Here is a 21721-nt window from a genome sequence, read left to right as displayed (position 1 = left end):
AGGAACACAAGCTGACCGACTGCTTTGGCTGTTACGCAGCCTGCTGGCGCCATGGCTTTTCTGGTGTCACACCAGCACCAGAGCTTGTCCTAACAGACCAGAAACATACAGAGTTGTGTGTCTGTTTTTTTCCTCATGACCAACCTTTAATGACCTCTTTGACTTTACAAGACTTAAAACATCACCTCTACAGGCTCCAGTTGTTGCATTCTCATCAGCGTCTTTCGAGAAGCTCTGGGTGTGTCATGTTTTATGTGAGCTATCGAAAGCCCAGTGTCTCTCACTCACATTTCATTTACTTCATTCACTTACAAACAGGCACAACAATGTTACATGTTGGTACCAGACGTCCCATGGGTGGGACATGACACATAAAGTAATATGTATTTTACTCAGTGTTGACACTCTAGAGTTGATGAACCCTGTTTTATGTGATGAAACTTACAGGGGGCTGTTGCAGTAGTTGAATATGGGTGTGATGAAAGCTTGAATAAAGGCTTTAGCTGCAGGAAAGATGGTCAGAGATGGGCAATGTTCTTCAGGGGGGAGAATGCTCTTATAGGTACTCCTGAATATAGTCTGCTTTGTTTCCTCACAGAGGCTGTAAGATGTTTCTGTTAAGCTTCTTTACAGGTGTAGCCACTGATTGTCAGGTTTTTCAGCTTCAGTTGTACAGTTTTTTTTCTTCTCTTTATTCTTTTCCTTGTTTTTTGTTGTTTACAATTTGTTCTGGTGTCCTTGCTATTCCCCAAATTCCCCAAAGACCAGAATGGAAGCAGAGTCTTTAGTTTTTAGGCTCTTCTCTGTTTCTGCTTTAATGACTAAAGCATATCTTTATATTTTAGTATCTTGACATCTGTGATGCATATTAACTAGATTCTAGATGAGCTGGTCTGTTTTGGAGCATCATGTCTATATGAACACCCAAACACAACACAGCTCCTGCTTCTTTGAGGAAACCTGATTCCTGCTCCATCCTGCTGCTTGAAACTGTGTTGTGGAATGAGGAAGCTCTCACTTGTGGGAACCTCCCTGGGATTCACTGAATCCATTCAGCCACTCGTCACCAACGGCCTCCATTGTCACCCCAGCTCCTTTGTCCCCATTGTCACCCAAAATCAGACACACACAAGAGGAAGGCGTTTAATTGGGTGTACTCCTGAGTGCTTTCATTCTCCACTGCACATGGCTGAATGCTGGAGTAGCCAACCTTGGGTCGACTGAGCGGCTCACAAAGCACTGTACACATGCAGGGTTTGAACGATAAGCGTGCAGTAAATATTTGACGATCTGGCATTGAGTGCATTCGTCGCTGGTTATCTGTAAAAGACCCGCGGGAATGCTTTGTGTGAGAATGTGTGTGTTGTCTTTGCATAGCCTGTTTTCACAGATTTTAATGTGGGAATGGTATGTAGCAGGAGAAAAGGAGGTCTGTGACTGTGTGTTTGTTGGATGTTTGTGTACACATGTGGATTTGGTGTAAATTTTTGTTCTACTTTTGTTGCATGTGTTCCCTTATTTCTTTGCTACAGGCAAACACAACGTTCGAGGAGCTGGAGAGACTAAGGAGGATGGGGAAGGCCTGGGAGGAGGTGGCTCCTCAGATCTGGCATTTTTTCCAAGATGGAGTCCAAGTCAAGATGATCCGGGTAGGACAGATTGGACATCTGATGAGGGGCATAGGGCAGATGATGATCTATGATGTTGATGTTGCTATTGCCCCTTTGAATGAGCTGATAAATGATGTTATTTTATCCTGAGCTTTTTCCTGGCTCATTTTGCAGAGGTCTCAGGAACTTCCTGCTTCATCATGATGGGTTATCTTACCATAATATACCATCTCTTTCCATTTTCCATGTATCCATCTTTCTGTCTCATCCCCTCCTTATCATGTCACACAAACAATCTTTTTGTCTCTTATCCTAATGCTTCCACCAGTTATCTTTCTCTAAATAGACATTAGAATATGGAATATTTCAGTTTTAGTTTAAGTATCCAAGCAACAAATTCTTTACAAAAAATGAGTTATTCTTCCTTTTGCTTCAGGACACCATCTCCAATCCATCCGTGATGGATTTTATTGACAGAAGTCTAGAAAACGCACCGTTCTCCTCCAAACACATCCTCAACTTCCTGCACAACGGCCCATCGGAAGACCGACCAGACGACATGCCGAATTTTGACTGGCGAGACATCTTCAACCTCACTGACAGGGTCATACGGATGCTCAATCAATATGGAGATGTGAGTACTGTGGGACAGCTGTCCTCCTTCCCCCTTCATGAGCACCAGCTTGTGAATTTACAGTGAAAATTCACCTGATTTCTAAAAGGCATAAACCTAAAGATAGCTTAAAAAAAATCTAATCTTTGAAATTTCAACCATTAACAAACTCAAAAATAACTAAAAAAAAAAGGAACCATGCTCGTGGCTAGTGCTTGGCTACCTGGTCAGTAAATAACGGTATCCTCTGAAGAAATTTTATTCAAATTGTATTTACAAGAGAAGTGACACAGAACGACAGAGGAGGTGGAAACTTTAGCTGCTCTGCGGATGAAGGAACATATTTGTGCACCTGCAAGAGTAAGTTTTCCACTTTGTGATGTCAGTGTTTTTTATTTTTAAATTTTTTTTATTTCCAGTTCATTAGCCCCATTTTTTTCAGAGTGGCAAGGAGAGCTGTTTGAGTTGGGTTATGCAGAGAGGTTGTTAATGTGTAACCTCATGAGCAGAGAGAGAAATGTGACAACCCAAAGCAGTAACTGACTAAAGTGGAGGTCATTATCAGGACAGTTTTGTGGGAAATGCAGGCAGATATCTGACAGTCAATTCCCATTTAAACATACTTTTTATAATGAGTTCACTGGAGTTTCTCATATCGTATTAGTTTGATATGTGTGTTTTTTGTTGTGAAATAAACATTTTGACAGATTTCGATACAGAAAACAACAGCTCTTTTTTCTGGTTTGGGGTGTTTGTGTGATTCCCACAGTCACGTTTATGTACCATGTTCACATTTAGGTTCTTGTTTGCATGACACAGCTTTAATCTGCCTTTGTGGATGTCACAGCAAATCTACTTCTGAGAGACTCTGCCTCTCCAAGGTGCTCTCTTTTTTATACCCAATCATGTTACTGACCTGATGAAAATGAACCTGATTAACTTTAACATGTCCCTCCAGCTGTTTATTTTTAGTGCCACATTTACTTTTCCAGCTTCATGTTGACCGGTCTGAATTTTATTTACTGTACATTTAAGGTGAGCTCATGTTTTTCATCATTTGATATGTTTTCTATGTTCTGTTGAGAATAAATGTGTTTCACTTCTCAGCTTTTGAGTGTAATTATAGTCTGAGAGTTAGCCCAAGCCATTCATTGCAAGCATTTTTAGTCTTTAACAGGAAGAATGTGAACCACTTAATTTGATTTCACTTGAAATGCCAAATTCTAAGACAGGCTTATTCATGAAATAGCCCATTTAAGCTCAGACTCTGTCACTTGTCCTGGTTGGTGAAGCACTCTGCACTCAGCACCACTCTTGATGAGATGAGAGGATTCGTACAAACTGTTCTTTGGCTCTGCAATTTGTCCCCTCCCCTGTCCAGATATAGTGGGAATGACGAAGCATTGCAAACCGACCGTCTACTCTCTTTTTTTTTTACTCACTGTCTGTTGATGAGAGCCTGCCACATTAATGGAGGCCAAATAATTTGAAACAGTGTATGAACTGTTCTTTTCTCTGCAGAGGCTAACTATGATGAGAGGCAGGGATACCTGAGGAGAAGGTTGGGTCTTTGTTTTTGTCCAACTTGAAGCTTACAGCAGAGGGAGGGTGGGAAAGGCTGAGTCAGATTAGATACAGCTGTCACTCCATCCACTATCCTTTATAAATACACAACAATGACCCAGAGTTTAATGGTTGGATGGCTTATGTTGATGGCATGCATGTCGCACCACCCAGTAGGGTTGCACTGTTCGTATAGGTGAAAGCTTCTGTCTTTTAGATATAAACCATTTATTGCATGTCTTTTTTTTTTTTTTTTTTTTTTTTGATAGTATGACTGTGTTTGCATTACATTTAAGCATGTTCTGGGTTTGGGAAGGATTCTCCACATTCTAGAGGGTTAATAGCTGTTTAGATTCCTTTGGTTCAAGGAGTGAATAGCTACATCAGACATGCTTTTAAAGGAAAAGACAACACTTTCTGTAAGTGTGTGAAATGTGTGAGAGTCCTTTAGACTCCAGTACAGCCTTGGTATTTCTGGGCCTTTCACCTTTTGAGCCCAGAGGACAGGCAGTCTTCCACAGTTTGTCATGAAATTCTTATATTTGAGGTTCATTTAATCCAAGATATCTCTGATGGGTGGAATGACTTTAATTTTTTCCTGCATCAATTAAAAGGTTGTCACAGCAACTTAGAGTGAACTGCAGATGTTAGAAATCTTATTGAAATTTGAATGACTTCTTTCTCTTTAGTCCTACATAGCAAATGTTAGCATACTATCATGCTAAAGTAAGATGTGCTGTCTCTTGTTCATCCTCCTCTCACAGTGCGTGATCCTTGATAAATTCATGGCTTTGCCTAATGAGGATGCCGTCACTCACCGGGCCTTGAACCTGCTGGAGGATGGAAAGTTCTGGGCGGGTCTTGTCTTTGTCAACATGCACTCTTGGACCACCGATGTCCCGCCTCATGTCAAGTTTAAGATCCGTATGGATATTGACGTCGTAGAGCGCACTAATAAAGTCAAAGACAGGTTGGCACTGACCTCAGGTTGAAATGAGACTTTTAGTACAATGATGGAGCAAACCAAGGATAAACATATGTGTGTTTGCTAGGTACTGGGATCCAGGCCCCAGGGCTGATCCTTTGGATGACCTCCGATATGTTTGGGGCGGCTTTGCTTACCTTCAGGACATCATTGACCACGGTATCATCAAGACCCAGACGGGAAAGGAGTGGCCTCTGGGTGTTTACCTCCAACAGATGCCTTACCCCTGTTATGTGGATGATCTGTGAGTGAAAACATAATCATTAATTGTTCCACTGATTCTTACAACAGTCCTGGTTCCATTTGTCAGTAATGAGTCGTTCTCTATTCCTTCCCCCAGCTTCATGCTGACTTTGAACCGCTGCTTCCCCATCTTCATGGTCCTGGCCTGGGTCTACTCTGTGTCCATGATTGTGAAGAGTATCGTTTTAGAGAAAGAACTCCGCTTGAAGGAGACCCTGAAAGCCATGGGGGTCACAAATGGTGTCATTTGGTCCACCTGGTTTATCGACAGCTTTATCATGATGGGTACCAGCACAGCCCTCCTGACAGCCATCATTATGGTGAGAAAAGGTTTTATTTTACTGTTAATCATTGCTGATAACAGCACATTCAGCCTATAAATCATTGACTGAAGAACTGTAGATACTATGACATCATGAGAATTATGTCACCTGCAGGATTAGCAGGAATGTGCTTGTCAGTGATTAACCAACACCTCAGACAGGAGGTATTGACATTATCAGTAAGGTGAGGGGCGACCTCTTGTGGAGGTTTTGTGCAAAACAGCATTCAATATGAAATCTTCCAAATTGCATCCCAACTCGGTTTCCTGTGAAATTCCATAAAAGATGTGCGTTCACACTGGAATTAATTATAGAATTTCATTCAGCAAAATTTCACAAAACATCTTGTTTTCGTGTTCAGAGCAGGTTTGAACTCTTCTGTCTTTCTTCAACATCCTCAGGGAGGGAGGGTATTGAACTACAGCAACCCCTTCATCCTCTTCCTCTTTCTGCTGACCTTCACCACGGCAACCATCATGCAATGCTTCCTCCTGAGTGTCTTTTTCAATCAGGCCAACCTGGCTGCGGCCTGCTGCGGGATCGTTTACTTTACCCTTTATCTTCCGCACATCTTCTGCTTCGCCTGGCAAGACCACATCACCAAGGACATGAAGATCCTGGTGGTGGGTGTCTCCTTCTCCCACCATCCGAAACATGAAAAAACTGGAAGATTACAGATGAATGAATAAGTGAATGAATGAATGAATGAATGAATGAATGAATGAATGAATGCTTTATTCTGAACATGTTAAGACAACAAAATTAAATAATGTAAATAGCAAAGCAGTAAGAAAACAAAACTAAAACAAAAAGTAGTAATACTTAACAACATACATAAGGAGTAGGATTATTTACTCCTACCTCTTCCCCACAACTGATAAACAATTATTATTACTTCCTGATTAAATTAGCCCCCTATCCTTGGCTATAAATGTCTATTCATTTGAACCCAGTAAACTACCCAAAATCTATACAAATTTACAAATACATATTCACAAATGTACATTTCCAGATATACATACTCAAACAAAGACACATGCATATACAAAAAAGTACAATATATAGCGATAACACCAATAAATCTGTAAATTTTAAAATGTCTAAAAAAACATGTTATGCACATGTTTAATATGAGATTTCCAGCTTATTTAATCACGTATTATTATGCCAAGAAACTTATTTTCATGAACTATTTCAATCACTTCCTCGTCAATACATATCTGAATAGCTATGTTCCTTTTGTGGTTCCCAAATTACATAATATTAGTCTTGTTTATATTTAAAGATAATTTATTTCTGTCCAGCCTTTTTTTTCCTTTTTTTTTTTTTGCATAATTCCAAAGTGACCGTATCCATTAATTCCTTTAAATTTCCCCCAGAACAAAAAATAATGGTGTCATCTGCAAATAATATAAGTTTAATATAGCTAATACCTTATGTCATATCACAAGAGCCATATCACAACAACATCTATATAAATAATTTTAAAAGTTTTGGACCCAGTATCAAACCCTGGGCAACTCCACAATGTCCAAATATGAAGTAAATATATTCCCCAACTTAACAAATTATCTCCAACTTTCCAGATGTTTGAAAGGCTGCCCATTATTGTTATAACAACCCTGATTATATTCATTTATTTATTTTACCAGAGTCTGTTGTCCCAAGTGGCATTTGGATTTGGGACTGAGTATCTATCACGATACGAGGAGCAGGGTATGGGTCTACAGTGGGACAATATCCAGACCAGCCCCTTGGAGGGAGATGAGTTCTCCTTCCTCACCTCAATCTGCATGATGGGCCTGGACACTGTGTTGTATGCAGTTCTGGCCTGGTACCTGGACAATGTCTTCCCTGGTCAGCGTGTTGGAAATTAATAAAGGATCTGTTTATATAATTTTAAAAAAGGTGTTAATTCATCGTATTTTATTATCATCACAGGACAGTATGGAATTGGTCGTCCTTTTTACTTCCCGTTACTTCCCTGTTATTGGCTCAACAGTGTGGCTCCAGCTTCAGGTACATTTACTACTTCACATTTATCAGGTAAAACTAATAACACTGTAGTGGACAGTTAGATATTTGACACACTGATTTAAACTCCATTTCTCAAAGGGACTGACAGGTTGGAGTTGGATAAAAAAGGCTTTGACAGTTTGGCAAACAAAGAACAAGGAGAGCAGCAGAAAAAAGCCGTGGAGGAAAATCAGGAGCAAGAGAAGACGATAGAGGACATCCCTTCGTGTGAACACCAGGATCAGCGTGAGATGCTGGGGAAGGAAAACCAAGCTGAGCCTGAGGAAAACCAGGATAATGATGGTATGCTAGTTGCTTGTTGTGCGCTAATATCGAGGCTGAACTTGGTCAAAGAACTTCAATCCAAGGCCACACCTTCTCTCAGCACTCTCTTGTTCTAGATGTTTTCCATCACAGTCAAGCTTCATTGTGTGGGAACTTGGTGTCCTTGTTTGTGTGTTTGCACTTGCTAGCATATGAGAACGCACTGTTTATCTTTGTGCTTCATGCTCAGTTAATCAGTGATGGAAACTTTTTTTTGTTGTGCTGTGTAGCAGTCCAGTCTCATGATTTGATATTTGCTTTGCTTTTTGCAAAAACTTAAAAAAGAAAAAACTAAATTTCTGCTACTTTCTGAAAGCAGATTTCCAGACTGAAGCAGACTTGTTTTCATCATCCACAGAGCACACATTCTTTGAGCCTGAGCCAACAGATCTAGTGAAGGGAGTTTGTATCAAGAACCTGGTGAAGATGTTTGGGAGCTGCTACACCCCAGCGGTTGACGGCCTTAGCATCAGCTTTTACGAAAGCCAGATTACTGCCTTTCTGGGCCACAACGGAGCTGGAAAAACCACCACCATGTATGTCGTATTGACACCAGCGCTTATGTATGCTCAGTGCTTAACATTGAAGTCTATTTTCTGTTCCTACCAGGTCTATCCTGACAGGAATGTTCCCTCCCACCTCTGGGACAGCCGTCATCTATGGCAGGGACATCCGCACAGACATGGACAGCATTCGTCAGTCTTTAGGAATGTGTCCTCAACACAACATCCTCTTTCAGCAGTATGTAACTCCTCCACAATTAACCTAAAGAGGTTTGGGGGGGGGGGGTTAACATTGGACACTTAACTTTGTCCCATTCCTCCCTAGTATGACTGTTGCAGAGCACATCCTCTTCTACTCACTACTAAAAGGTCGCCCCATAGCCGAGGCTGAGGAAGAGGTGGAGAACATGCTGCAGGATCTGGGTCTTCCTCACAAGAGAGGCGAACTGGTCCAGAACCTCTCAGGTCTGTTGGGAAGCAGGTGCATTAAGAAATGTACTGATCTTCATTATTCTGCAAACCACACACACAATGTAACAAACGTATGATGCACTAATCCAGGGGGCATGCAGAGGAAGTTATCAGTTGCACTGGCTTTTGTTGGTGGTGCCAAGGTGGTGATCCTGGATGAGCCCACCTCTGGGGTGGACCCCTACTCCAGACGCTCAATCTGGGACCTGCTGCTTAAATACCGCGCCGGTAATGTTGACAGTACTAGTTCTGGAAAAGGCCTTTTTTACCTTCAGGGATAAAATTAATTACTTTCGATTTTTGCAGGGCGTACAGTGATTATGTCCACCCACCACATGGACGAGGCTGACCTACTGAGTGACCGGGTGGCCATCATCTCACAGGGTCGCCTCTACTGCTGCGGTTCCCCAATCTTCCTCAAGAACTGTTTTGGTGCTGGCTTCTACCTGACTCTTGTACGCCAAATGAAACCTGACACTCCCAAGGTATGGCTCTATGAGGATGAATACTTTTTTCTTATTTTTTTACTTATTTACTTTTCTTAATTTTAGAATTTATTCAGCACAGAAAGGGTTAAAGGTAGATTACCGCCAGATTTTTTGTCTAAGTGAAAGTGCACAAATACATTTTGGGTGAAGTGTGCTTCAGGTTTTGATTGGTTACTTTTATAAACTCAGCATACTAAAGGGTGCTGGACAGCCTATTAAAAATGTCTTCAAAGAGTCACCTCAGGGGGGAATAATTCCTATACAAAACATGCATGGTGTACTCCATAACAACACAAGTGGAACATGGTATATTTTTTTATAAACAGATGTTTACATTTTTTTTTCGCTATTTGAAAAAAAACTTGTAAAACTAATGCAGCGATAAAAGACATGGATAGGATCATAAACTGCTTTGTGCTGCCATTTACAGACTGGCTGTGACTGCACACAGGACTGTTCCTGTATATGCTCAAAGTGTTCAAAGTTTAAAGCAGACCAGGAAGAGAGCCAACCTCCGGACAGACAGATGGATGGTAATAGTCATGGCCACCTCCATTATTCTGGCAATTAGTCTCAGTGTTTACATCAAGTTTACTTAATATTCTGTACCTGGTAGCTTCTAAAAATACTGTATTCTCAGTCTGCTTAATACTGTAGAGCCATGGTTGAAATACCATAAAATCACATTCTTCCATCTACAGGTAACATGGAGAGCATCACAGCCTTGGTCCACCACCATGTTCCACAGGCTCGTCTCATTGAAGCCATTGGCCAGGAGCTCACTTTCCTGCTCCCGAATCATAACTTTCAGCCACGGGCCTATGCCAGCCTCTTCAGAGAGTTGGAGGAAACCCTCTTGGACATCGGCCTCAGCAGCTTTGGAGTGTCTGACACATCTTTGGAAGAGGTATGCAGTGATAAAACCTTAAGAAATTGATTATTTTAAAAAGAAATCTACAGTTGTAGGGGCTTATTTAACATAAACACAGTGTTGCCTGTGGAGATAAAATATAATTTAAAGGAAATTTGATATAAAGCGTAAAAGAAAGAAAGTATTGGTCTGTCAGTTTTACAATTATAGAATAATCTGTTTTCTTACAGATCTTTCTAAAAGTTACTGCAGATGGAAAAACATCCAACAAGAAATGTATTCAAGGTACATTAAAAAAAGAAAAAACAAATTTACATCTGCCTTATAACTTTCTATTCTCATCCTATTTATTGTGTCTGAATGTGGTGATGTTGTAGCTCTTGTAGCCTTCTTTTTTCCATCTACCTGTAATCATGTATCATGTGTGTTATGTCCTTCATATCTGTTCTTCAACCCTCTCAGATAAAAAATCATTGCAACAGCTTTCTCGAGCTAGTCTCTGTGGATTCAACAGAGTGTCTGTTGATGTGGAAGCAGGACAAGGTGACAATGGCTTTCAGCCTACCGCTAACAGCTCTAACTGCTGCTGCTAACTTTCAGCTAACAACTAAACTCTGACTAGTACAACTAAATTTTGTCTAATAGCAAAACTCTGATTAGTGTGGCTAACCTTCAGCTAATGGCAAAACTCTACTGCTGCTAATTTTCAGCTAACTGCTAAATTCTGACAACTACTAGCTTTCAGCTAACAGCTAAATTTTGACTACTGCTGCTAATTTTAAGCTAACAGCAGAATGCTGACAGCTACTGCTATCTTTCAGCCAACAGTTCAAACTACTGCTACTAGCGCTCAGCTAACAGTTGTGACTACTGCTAGCATTCAACAAACATCATTCTGACTGCTATTACCTAGATTCGCAAACTTAAAACAGCTACTAAAAATAAAACAAAAGAATAAGATACAAACGTTACACACAAATGACTAATTTAGGTTTAATTCAAATGAGATGGATTTTGTTTCCCTTTGTACCAAGCTAACTGTTGGCTTCTGCTTTCCCTCTTTGTACTAAGCAATTTTACCTATAACAAGACTAGTTTATATTTAGATCCACAGTATAATTGGAGCCAGTATCACATGAAGAGGATTACTTCACCCCCAAAACCTAAAGAATTCTTCAAAAGTACTTTTAAGAAGTCCAGGCGCTTAAGCAGCTGGCTGGCTTTCCCTTTTTTTCCCTTCTACACCACTGATGTAAGCTAATTTATGCTAACTTGATTTGGGTTTGTCTTCCAGCATCTAATGGCCAGGGCCCATGTGATAACTCTGAGGGTAGTGCCGGCAGGGGGTCCTACCAGGTCCGAGGCCTCTGTCTGATCATCAAACAGTTCTTTGCTCTGCTGATCAAGAGGCTACACCATGCCACACGCTCCTACAAAGACTTTATAGCCCAGGTAATCTTCCTGTGGTATTTCACATCATCAATATAAATAGTTTTACGGCCTTTTATATTGTTAACATCATAGGATTTGCATTAAATATACATTTAAAGTTTAGGGTTGGTTGTCAAATTATCTATTTTACTCCTTTCTTTTAAATTTCTTAAATTAAACAAAAGGAATCTGTATATTTTTGTCCCCCACAGGCCTCCAGTATGTGTTTAACTTTTTGCTGGTTTTTATATCACACTTATGTTTGTGTCTTCGGTAGATCATGCTCCCAGCCAGCTTTGTCTTTCTGGCACTGATGTTTACTCTCATTGTCCCACCTTTTGGAGAGTATCCCAGCCTAACTCTCACTCCCTGGATGTACGGGCGACAGTACACCTTCTTTAGGTGGGCTTCAGCATTAAAGAGACTTTGCTCTTTAATAAGATTGTATTTAAAAAAAAATGCCCTAAATGGCTACAATAAGTTAAAATGAAATAGAGTAAATGAACATTTTTGTAATTCTGTGTTGTAATCTATCAATTGCAGCAATGAGCGTCCCATGGATGCTCAGATGAGATACTTTGCTGAGGTGCTGCTGGACAAGCCTGGTTTTGGGACTCGTTGCATGGTGGATGAACCACTGGAGTAAATTACCTTTACAGTTATATATTTAATTTTCTTTGGTCCTCTGTAATAGTTTAATAGTTTAATTGTTTATTTTCTTCTCTGCCAGAGATTTCCCATGTAACAACATCACCACAGAGTGGGAGATGCCTTTGGTGAACCCTGCTTTGATAGAAATGCTGGAGAGCACTCAGTGGGACTCCTTTAGACCATCTCCAACATGTCAGTGCAGCATGCCCAAGAAACTCACCATGCTCCCCGTTTGTCCTGAAGGGGCTGGAGGCCTGCCACCTCCACAGGTTGGTTCACTCTCTTTTGCTTCTTCACTTGTCTTAGATCTACTGCAGCTGATTTAAAATGTACTCTGTTATTTTGCTCATCAGAGGATCCAGTCAACAGGAGATGTTCTGATGGACCTGACTGGTAGGAACATCTCTGACTACCTGGTGAAAACCTACCCCACTCTAATTAGAACCAGGTAATGGTTTTTTAGTTCACAGTTCAAATGAAAAATGCAAAAGACAGAAATAAATTTTGATAAAATGCATAATCGGTACTGCTTGTAGTATTGCACTGCAATATGAGAAAAAAATTAATCTCTTGTCTTATCTTTCTACAGCTTGAAAAGCAAATATTGGGTCAATGAACAAAGGTAATTTCCAACATCGATTTTAGTTAAACACTGGAGGATTAAATTCACCTTCAAATATTTATTTCACACTCATTTCTAGGTATAGTTCATGGAAGGACGTGAACACATATACTGGTGTAGTTCGCTCTCTAATGGTTGTAACAGTGTAGTACAGTTAGAGCTACAAAAAAAGAGCGTGTTCTCCCTGTGGTGTCCAGGTATGGAGGTATATCAGTGGGAGGACAGCTTCCTGTTTTAGGAGTACAACCAAATACCATCCAGGATTTAGCAGCTCAGCTTGGACGACTTCTCAATGTTACTGGGGTGAGGCTTTCAAACAAAGCATTGTGTGTTTTCTTTGCTTACATCCTCTGTTTTAGCACAGTCTGTGAAATAGTTAGTAACAAACCCTTTACATGTTTAATTTTAGGGCCAACATTGCAAACAAACCTTGAAGGATGTAGGGACATTCCTCAGGTACATGGAGACTCCAAACAATGTCAAGGTCAGTCCAGGAAGAGCTTGTCTTCTGGATGTGAAATTTGATCATAAATGAGGTAGTTGATTCAAGGATTCAAGGATTCAAGGATTCAAGGATTCAAGGAACTTTATTGTCATTCCAGCTCACATTTACATGTTTATGGTACGAAATTAGAACTGAGGTCCCGGTTTGAGCCATAAGAAGGAGGGCAATAAGTGAAATAAAATAAGACATGAAAAAAAAATAGAAATATAGGCTAAATATAAATAGAATATAAGCTAAATACAATAGAATATAAACAGCAAAATTTTTAAATAAAAATAACAGTAAACACTAAAGAGCCCAGTTAGCATGTGCAGCCTAGATAAATATGTGCAAGTATGTATGTGCATGAGGTAGTGATAGTCCAAAGTATAACACTTCTGATATTAATACTTTGGACTATCACTATCAGATGTATAAAGCACCTGCAATATTACAAATCATCAGTTGTCAAAGTGTTTTATTTTATTTTATTTTTACAGGTGTGGTATAACAATAAGGGCTGGCATGCCATGGTATCTTTTATGAATGTAGCCAACAACGCCATTCTCCGGGCAAACCTGCCTAAAGGAGCTAATTTGGATCGATATGGAATCACTGCGATCAACCATCCTCTGAATCTCACCAAAGAGCAGCTCTCTGAGATCACTGTGTGAGTTACTATCAGCTAGATAATCCTTTTATCATACCGTACTGCTTTTTTTTGCATCCTAAGTGTGTGCTGTGGTATTTTCAGTTATCCAATCTGTGATATTTCCTTTAGTAGTATCAAAAAATAAGTAATTTGTGGAAAAACAACAAATACCTGAGATTTCTTTGACTAAAGCTGATAAAAACTCTGTTTCTCCTTTCTTTCTCCAGTCTCACCACATCAGTGGATGCAGTGGTGGCCATATGTGTCATATTTGCCATGTCCTTTGTCCCAGCCAGCTTTGTCCTCTATCTCATCCAGGAGAGAGTCACTCAGGCCAAACACCTGCAGTTCGTCAGTGGTGTCAGTCCACTGGTTTATTGGATGGCCAACTTCCTATGGGACATGGTACAGTGGACATCTTATCTTGTTGAGCATGCTAGTTTGAAGTGTATCAGTCTGATCTGGACCTTAAGAGGTCAGCTTTAACAGAAGTGGGTGTTTACTGTGACTCTCTGCAGGTGAATTACTCCATCAGTGCAGCCATGGTAGTGAAAATCTTCATGTTCTTTGATAAGAAATGCTACACCTCACCCACCAACCTGCAGCCACTTATCGCCCTGCTTATGCTTTATGGGTAAGTTGTCATTACTTTACTGCTTTAACTACACATGTTGACACCAAATAAAACTAAATTACATCTGTCACAAATGGATTATTTAGAAATAGCCTTAAAGAGTAAAGTTTATATACAAATGTGCGTGCTGTTATTAAATGTCACAATATAAACTATAGTCAAGTATATAAAACTAAACAGTTTTTTTTCTACACTTTCAGTAGTGGTCAGTTATAGTGATATGAAAAGTCTTATGTACTTTGTTGTTTTGCACCCATATTCATTTGCTTCATTAGTTTTTAATAACGCGATGTAAACATTTACATTTTGTCTCTTCAAAATGGTTTCATAATGTTAACAAAAGCAATTTACATTAAAGCTAATCTCAAATAAAGGACATTATTACAAGTCATCAGTTTTATTATATAGCATTTTTTAAAATATAAAATAGTGTGAAATATATGAAAATATCTAAAAATCATAGGTTTAAATGACTAATATAATTAAATAAATATAGAAAATATATTTACAAAGAAAAAAAAAAACCTTTTTAGATACGTTATCCAAAATTACAACTAAAAATTAAGTTTAATATCTTCTACATTTTGTTAATGTATAGGTGAATTCCACATGTGATTACCAAAACAATCAAATCTAACAGGATGTCTTTTAGGTGAAGCTTTACATTTGGCATTGACTTGACGGAGCATCTTGTTGATCTTCCGTTCTCCTAGCTGGTCTGTAACACCCATGATGTACCCCATGTCCTACATCTTCAGCATCCCCAGCACAGCCTATGTCTCTCTGTCATGCATCAATCTCTTCATCGGCATCAACAGCAGCGCCATTACCTTCATCCTGGACCTGTTTGAGAGCACCACAGTAAGTCTGGCGGAAATTTCTTTTTCTTTACTTCTGTTTTCAGTCTGTTTTACCTCACACTCATTGTGTTTGTTGGGTTGCTGTCCAGGCTTTGTACAGACTGAATCAGGTGTTAAAGGCAGCTCTGCTCATCTTTCCTCATTACTGCCTGGGCCGAGGTCTCATCGACATGGCCATGAACCAGGCTGTGACTGATATCTACGCTCGATTTGGTAGGAACAGAATCACACTTATATTCAGTCAGGTAACTGTTGCTGGTTCATGATATTTTAGTGAAGAAAGTGGTGGTCAAATAAACCATGTGCAAATGGACTCTAATGCAGATCAAAGAAGCAAATTCAGGTCTACCTACAGTTAAGTTAAGTCTCTGCCCACTTCAGTTTAACCAAATGCAGGAAGCAGAATACAACGCAAAAGCCATTGTGGGTAAACACAACAAAAACACTGACCCGTGTTGGACAATAGCTGGGAGAAAATTCTTCTAGTGAGACGTGGAAAAACACTGATAGAAATATAGTCAACCCAAGACCGCAAGGATCTGTTGCAGCTCCATGTTTTGAATGTGGTGGAAACAGAAGATGTGCTGTTATAACCAATAGATGAACAATTTTTTTTCATTGTTTGTTTTGTATTGTTCTTTAGTAACTGTTGATGCAGTGTTGCCTCTGGCAAGGATGGGGAAATGTTATTAAAATGTCTTGTTGGTTTGTTTGCGAAAGTGCAGTGTGAGAGCAAATTTGGACCAGCTGAATGTTGCAACCCCCAACTGAATTGATGCCCCCAATCGTACCGAGTCTAGCAGGCTATCTTGGTGTGAATGCACACTTCATCCTCTTCCTCAGAAAGACACAAGCTAAAATTAGATCAACTTGCATGCCAGCTTCTTGCTTAGCAACTGCAATCCTGACTAGTAAAACAAGAAACAGCTACAACTTTTATCATACCATGAACTTTAATTATAGCCACAAAATAGCAGAAGCTAACAGAGAGACAGAGTGTAACCAACTGAAGTAAAGTGATTTACAAACCTTAAACTAAGTGATTGCTGCAAACTCTGACATGATGGGACTCAGCTCCTTTTGGTCCCAGTGAAAGGCTCACAAGATCCTTTGCTGGATGTCTTTTCTTAAAATCCTTGGCTCCACTGTCCTTCTGTTTTTGATGAATTAAAGAGGAACCCTGAAGTCACCTAGATCATTTCCATGATTTTCAAGGTAAAAAAAAACAAAAACCAAAAACAATGTAAAAGTAATATATTTATGCGATCAAGAACACATTCACCACACACACTCTGGTCCACAATGGGCTAGGTTGACCACTTCTGTTTTGCAGAACTAATGACACTGATTTGGCATCACGCGAATACAAGCAATACTTACACAAATAGACTTTTAAGGACTGATGAATCATTTCTTGTGTTTGATAGTTGATACCAAACATTTACCAACTGCAAAGTGGAAACTATTTCTTAAAACTACCTGGACACCAAACATTTTGCAGCAGTGTCCAGTAATCAACTGAAATGTCAAAACTGAAATGAATTAAGTTAATCTGACTTGTGGAAACAGCCAACATTAAACGTGGAAGCAAGACCTACAGGTGTGCTGTGTTTGTATACTTCCTCAGGTGAGGACTACAGTCCAGACCCCTACAGCTGGAACTTCCTAGGGAAGAACTTGTTCTGCATGGCTGTAGAGGGATTTGTCTATTTCATCTTAAACATCCTTTTCCAGTATCGCTTCTTCCTGGATCATTGGCAAGTGCAACAGAGCTTTGATAACTTTCATAGACTGAAAACTTGATTTGCTAAGTAGCCATTTTCTATTCACAGGATTCCAGATGGCCCAAAGCCTCACATTTTAGACGAAGACGTAGATGTGGCTGAGGAAAGACAGCGAATCCATCAGAGTGGAAAAACAAATGACATTTTACGCATAAAAGACCTATCCAAGGTGAGACATTCCCTCTAAAATTAATGTTTAAAAAACAGAAACAAAGACAGATTTAGAACCTTTGTACGTCCTGACGATCCTAGGAGCTATGTTGTCGGGGGCTTTATGCCCCTGGTAGGTCACCCATGGCAAACAGGTGTCTAGAGGAGGGACCAGATGAAGCGCGACTCAAAGCACCCCTGTGATGACGACAGACGCACGGCTCTGGAACTACTGTCCTTGAGGGGGGGCTGGACCCTCTTCCATTCTGGAATTGATCCCGGTGAGAGGCGCCAAACAGGTGTGTGCGCATACTCATTGCCCCCTGACTTGGTGCCTGTACATTGGGGTTTGCCCCGATGGAAGAGAGGGTAGCCTCCCTCCACCTTCAGTTGGGGAGACAGGTCCTGACTGTTGTTTGTGCTTATGCACCAAACAGCAGTTCAGAGTAACCACCCTTTTTGGAGTCGCTAGAAGGGGTGTTAGAGAACATTACCTTCCGGGGACTCCCTCATTCTGCTGGGGGACTTCAATGCTCATGTGGGCAATGACAGTGAGACCTGGAGGGGTGCGATTGGGAGGAATGGTCCCCTTGATCTAAATCGAAGGGGTGTTTTGTTATTGGACTTCTGTGCTCGCCATGAGTTGTCCATAAAGAGCACCTTGTACAAGCATAAGAGTGTCCACATGTGCGCTTGGCACCAGGAAACTCTAGGCCACAGTTCAATTATCAACTTCTTGGACACTCGGGTGAAGTGAGAGGTGGAGCTGTCAGCTGATCACCACCTGATGGTGAGTTGGCTCAGATGGTAGGGGAGGATGCCGATCAGGCTTGACAGGTCCAAGCATGTTGTTAGGGTCTGCTGGGAACATCTGGCGGAGTCCCCTGTCAGAAAGAGTTTCAACTCCCATCTCTGGCAGAGCTTCAACCATATCCCAGGTAAGGTGAGGATCCTTGAGTCCGAGTGGGCTGTGTTCTGTGCCTCTTTTGTTGAGGCAGCCAGCCGGAGCTGTGGCCGTGAAGTCGGCGATGCCTGTCGTGGCAGTAACCCCTAAACTTGTTGGTGGACACCAGCAGTAAGGGATGTCATCAAGCTGAAGAAGGAGTCCTATTGGGCCTTTTTGGCCTGTGGGGCTCCAGAGGCAGCTGGTGGGTATCGGCGGGCTAAGCGGAACGCAGCTTCAGCAGTCACTAAGGCAAAAACTCGGGCATAGGAGGAGTTTGGAGAGGCCATGGAGAATGACTTCCAGACGACTTTGAGAAGATTCTGGTCCACCATCTGTGGTCACTGAGGTGGTTAAAAAGCGCCTCAGTGGCAGGGCCCCGGGGGTGGATGAGTTCCTTAGGGCTCTGGATGCTGTAGAGTTCTCTTCGCTGACACACTTATGCAACATCACGTGGATATCGGGGACAGTTCCCCTGTCCTGGCAGACTAGGGTGGTGAAAGAGACCGGAGGGTGTGCTCCAACTACAGGGGATTTTGCTCCTCAGCCTTCCTGGTAAGGTACATGCAGGGGTGCTGAGGAGGAGGGTCAATTGGATAGTTAAACCTCAGATTCAGGAGGAGAAGTGTAGTTTTGTCCCGGTTGTGGAACAGTGGACCAGCTCTATATTCTCTTCAGTGTCTTGGAGGGGGCATGGGAGTTTGCTGAACCAGTCTACATGTGCTTTGTGGACTTGGAGAAGGCATTCGACCATGCCCCCAGGGACTCCTGTGGGGTGTACTCCGGGAGTATGGAGTGCCGGCCCCACTTGTACGAGCTGTCCTGTCCCTGTATGAATGGTGTCAAAGCTTGGTCCGCATTGCTGGCAGTAAGTCAGAATCGTTTCCAGTGATGGTTGGACTTAATAAGAGCTGCCCATTGTCACCGATTCTGTTTCTAACTTTTATGGATAGAATTTCTAGGTGCAGCTGACGCGTTAAGGGTATCTGGTTTGGTGGCCTCAGGATTGGGTGTCTGCTATTTGCGGATAATGTGGCTCTGTTGGCTTCATCAGGACATGATCTTCAACTCTCACCTAAGCGATTCGCAGCCGAGTGTGACGCGGCTGAGATGAGAATCGGCACCTCCAAATCTGAGACAATGGTCCTCAGCTGATAAAGAGTGGAGTGCTTTTTCTGGGTTGGGAATGAGGTCCTGCCCTGACTGGAGAAGTTCACCTATCTCAGGGTCTTGTTCACAAGTAAGGGAAGGATGGAGCGGAAAATCAACAGGCAGATCGGTGCGGTCTCTGCAGTGATGCAGACTTTTCATTGGTTCGTCGTGGTGAAGAAGGAGCTGAGCTAAAAGGCAAAGCTTTTGATTTACCGGTCGATCTACGTTCCTACCCTAACCTATGGTCACGAGCTGTGGGTAGTGACTGACAGAACAAGTTTGCGAATACAAGTAGCCGAAATGAGTTTTCTCCGCAGGGTGGCCGGGCTTTTCCTTAGAGATAGGGTGAGAAGCTCGGTGATTCGGGAGGGGCTCAGAGTAGAGTTGCTGCTCCTCTCCATCAAGAGGAGCCAGATGAGGTGGCTCGATGTTCTGGTCAGGATGCCTCCTGGACGCCTCCCTGGTGAGGTGTTCTGGCACGTCTAACTGGAAGGCCTGGGAACGCCTCGGGATCCTTCTGGATGAGGTGGTAAATGTAGCCGAGAAGAGGGAAGTCTGGGTTTCCCTGCTTAGGCAGCTGCCCCGCAACCTGACGGATAAGCGGCAGAAAATGGATGGATGGATATTTAATTTTTTTCTTACTTTGCCTTACCAGACGTACACAGGAACAATCATACCTGCAGTGGACCGAATGTGTATTGGAGTATCACCTGGAGAGGTTGGTTTAGCTCTGGTTGAATGAATTTTTAAATGGGCAAGTGTGTGACTTTCTTTTCCTCCTCATCTTCATCTGTAGTGCTTTGGTCTCCTGGGGGTAAACGGAGCAGGGAAGACCACAACATTTAAGATGTTAACTGGGGATATAGATGTCACTTCAGGAGAGGCTTCAGTTGCTGGTCACAGGTTCCTAAATTCAAATTAACCCATAAAGATGCAGCCTTATGTCGTTAGAGGTGGTGTCTATACTATAATTCAACTCATCTTCAGGTTCAGCTTGGTTTCCACTCTGTTGTCTCTGCAGCATTTTGACCAATATCCTGGACGTCCATCAGAACATGGGTTACTGCCCACAGTTTGATGCTATAGATGAGCTGCTAACGGGCAGAGAACATCTACACCTGTACGCCCGCCTCCGTGGGGTCCCAGAGTCTGAGATCAGCAAGGTAATTAAGGGTTCATGTTAGGTGTCCTGTAGAGGTACCTGAGCACAGGGATTGGAGCTAAAGCTAATTTGCAACATTGCTTCAGTGGATTTTTGAACTCCTATAGCTGCTATTTTGGGGGAATGTACAACCAAAGTAAGCAAACATTTTAAGAAATATGTCTCAAAGCTTGAGGTGATGGCTCAGGGGAGGTAGATCTAAGTCTCCGTGCTAAGACTGCTGTTTTTATGACCAGGACCCATATAAGTTGTAGGAAATGTTCAGTGGAAATCTAACATTGTAACACATATTCTCCTAATTTTTAGGTAGCAGAATGGGCCATTCAGAAGCTGGGACTCTCAGAGTATGCAGGTCACAGTGCTGGGACCTACAGTGGAGGTAACAAGAGGAAACTGTCCACTGCCATTGCCATGATTGGATGTCCTGCTCTGGTGCTGCTGGTGAGGCCAACCCCAATGAAACTAGGAATGAATGGGAATCACAGTTATGAGAATGACCAGATGAAATTCTTTCATACAAATGTAAACATGTTGGTTATTCTGGTACTTTAGGATGAGCCTACTACAGGTATGGACCCTCTCTCTAGACGGTTTTTGTGGAACTCCATCATGAGTGTAATTCAGGACAGAAGAGCAGTGGTCCTCACCTCACACAGGTAAACTAATGATGGTATATAAATGTATGTGTGTGCATGTGTTTGTAGATGTAAGCATGCAATGTAATTGCTATGATTTCAATTTGACAGTATGGAGGAGTGTGAAGCACTGTGTACCCGCTTAGCCATTATGGTCAACGGATCCTTCAAATGTCTGGGAACCATTCAGCATCTTAAATACAAGTTAGTCATTTCACTTCTTTTCATATTGTAATGAACATTCAAATACACCAAAACATGGACATAATCCAATAAAAACTTTATACTGATCCAGATTTGGTGATGGCTATGTGGTGACCATGAAAATCAGGGCAGCTAAGCCTGGTTGTGCTGTGGACCTGAACCCTGCTGAAGCTTTCATGGAGAGCACTTTCCCTGGCTGCATTCAAACAGAGAAACACTATAACACCCTACAGTACAAGATCTCTTCCTCTTCGCTTGCAAGGATCTTTCAAATGGTCCTGGGTAACAAGGATAAGCTCAATATAGAAGACTACTCTGTGTCACAGACCACGCTCGACCAGGTGAGT

The 21721-nt window shown here is 41.6% G+C and overlaps 1 protein-coding gene across 1 annotated transcript in view; it reads left to right on the top strand.

Moving 5' to 3' along the window:
- The window catches only part of LOC121628557 (retinal-specific phospholipid-transporting ATPase ABCA4-like), a 38143-nt gene that overhangs the window by 15325 nt on the left and 1097 nt on the right, over positions 1–21721 (top strand). Inside the window, exons 11-50 of the mRNA XM_041967635.1 lie at positions 1533–1649; positions 2047–2244; positions 4551–4756; positions 4839–5015; positions 5112–5334; positions 5739–5960; positions 6990–7194; positions 7279–7356; positions 7453–7656; positions 8036–8213; positions 8287–8418; positions 8506–8645; positions 8742–8879; positions 8958–9136; positions 9570–9672; positions 9841–10046; positions 10241–10295; positions 10473–10553; positions 11305–11462; positions 11719–11843; positions 11985–12083; positions 12172–12361; positions 12446–12540; positions 12682–12714; positions 12912–13017; positions 13124–13198; positions 13699–13868; positions 14078–14255; positions 14369–14484; positions 15198–15345; positions 15434–15557; positions 16972–17101; positions 17177–17297; positions 20029–20091; positions 20170–20276; positions 20395–20536; positions 20842–20976; positions 21088–21191; positions 21282–21374; positions 21466–21715. Of these exons, the coding sequence (XP_041823569.1) occupies positions 1533–1649; positions 2047–2244; positions 4551–4756; positions 4839–5015; positions 5112–5334; positions 5739–5960; positions 6990–7194; positions 7279–7356; positions 7453–7656; positions 8036–8213; positions 8287–8418; positions 8506–8645; positions 8742–8879; positions 8958–9136; positions 9570–9672; positions 9841–10046; positions 10241–10295; positions 10473–10553; positions 11305–11462; positions 11719–11843; positions 11985–12083; positions 12172–12361; positions 12446–12540; positions 12682–12714; positions 12912–13017; positions 13124–13198; positions 13699–13868; positions 14078–14255; positions 14369–14484; positions 15198–15345; positions 15434–15557; positions 16972–17101; positions 17177–17297; positions 20029–20091; positions 20170–20276; positions 20395–20536; positions 20842–20976; positions 21088–21191; positions 21282–21374; positions 21466–21715 (5604 nt within the window). The remainder of the gene's footprint in view (positions 1–1532; positions 1650–2046; positions 2245–4550; positions 4757–4838; positions 5016–5111; positions 5335–5738; positions 5961–6989; positions 7195–7278; positions 7357–7452; positions 7657–8035; positions 8214–8286; positions 8419–8505; positions 8646–8741; positions 8880–8957; positions 9137–9569; positions 9673–9840; positions 10047–10240; positions 10296–10472; positions 10554–11304; positions 11463–11718; positions 11844–11984; positions 12084–12171; positions 12362–12445; positions 12541–12681; positions 12715–12911; positions 13018–13123; positions 13199–13698; positions 13869–14077; positions 14256–14368; positions 14485–15197; positions 15346–15433; positions 15558–16971; positions 17102–17176; positions 17298–20028; positions 20092–20169; positions 20277–20394; positions 20537–20841; positions 20977–21087; positions 21192–21281; positions 21375–21465; positions 21716–21721) is intronic.

This window comes from Melanotaenia boesemani, chromosome 18 (assembly GCF_017639745.1).
Source record: "Melanotaenia boesemani isolate fMelBoe1 chromosome 18, fMelBoe1.pri, whole genome shotgun sequence".
Classification (NCBI taxonomy): Eukaryota; Metazoa; Chordata; class Actinopteri; order Atheriniformes; family Melanotaeniidae; genus Melanotaenia; species Melanotaenia boesemani.
Note: the sequence above shows the minus strand (reverse complement) of the source record. Positions and strands in the feature narration are given on the sequence as shown.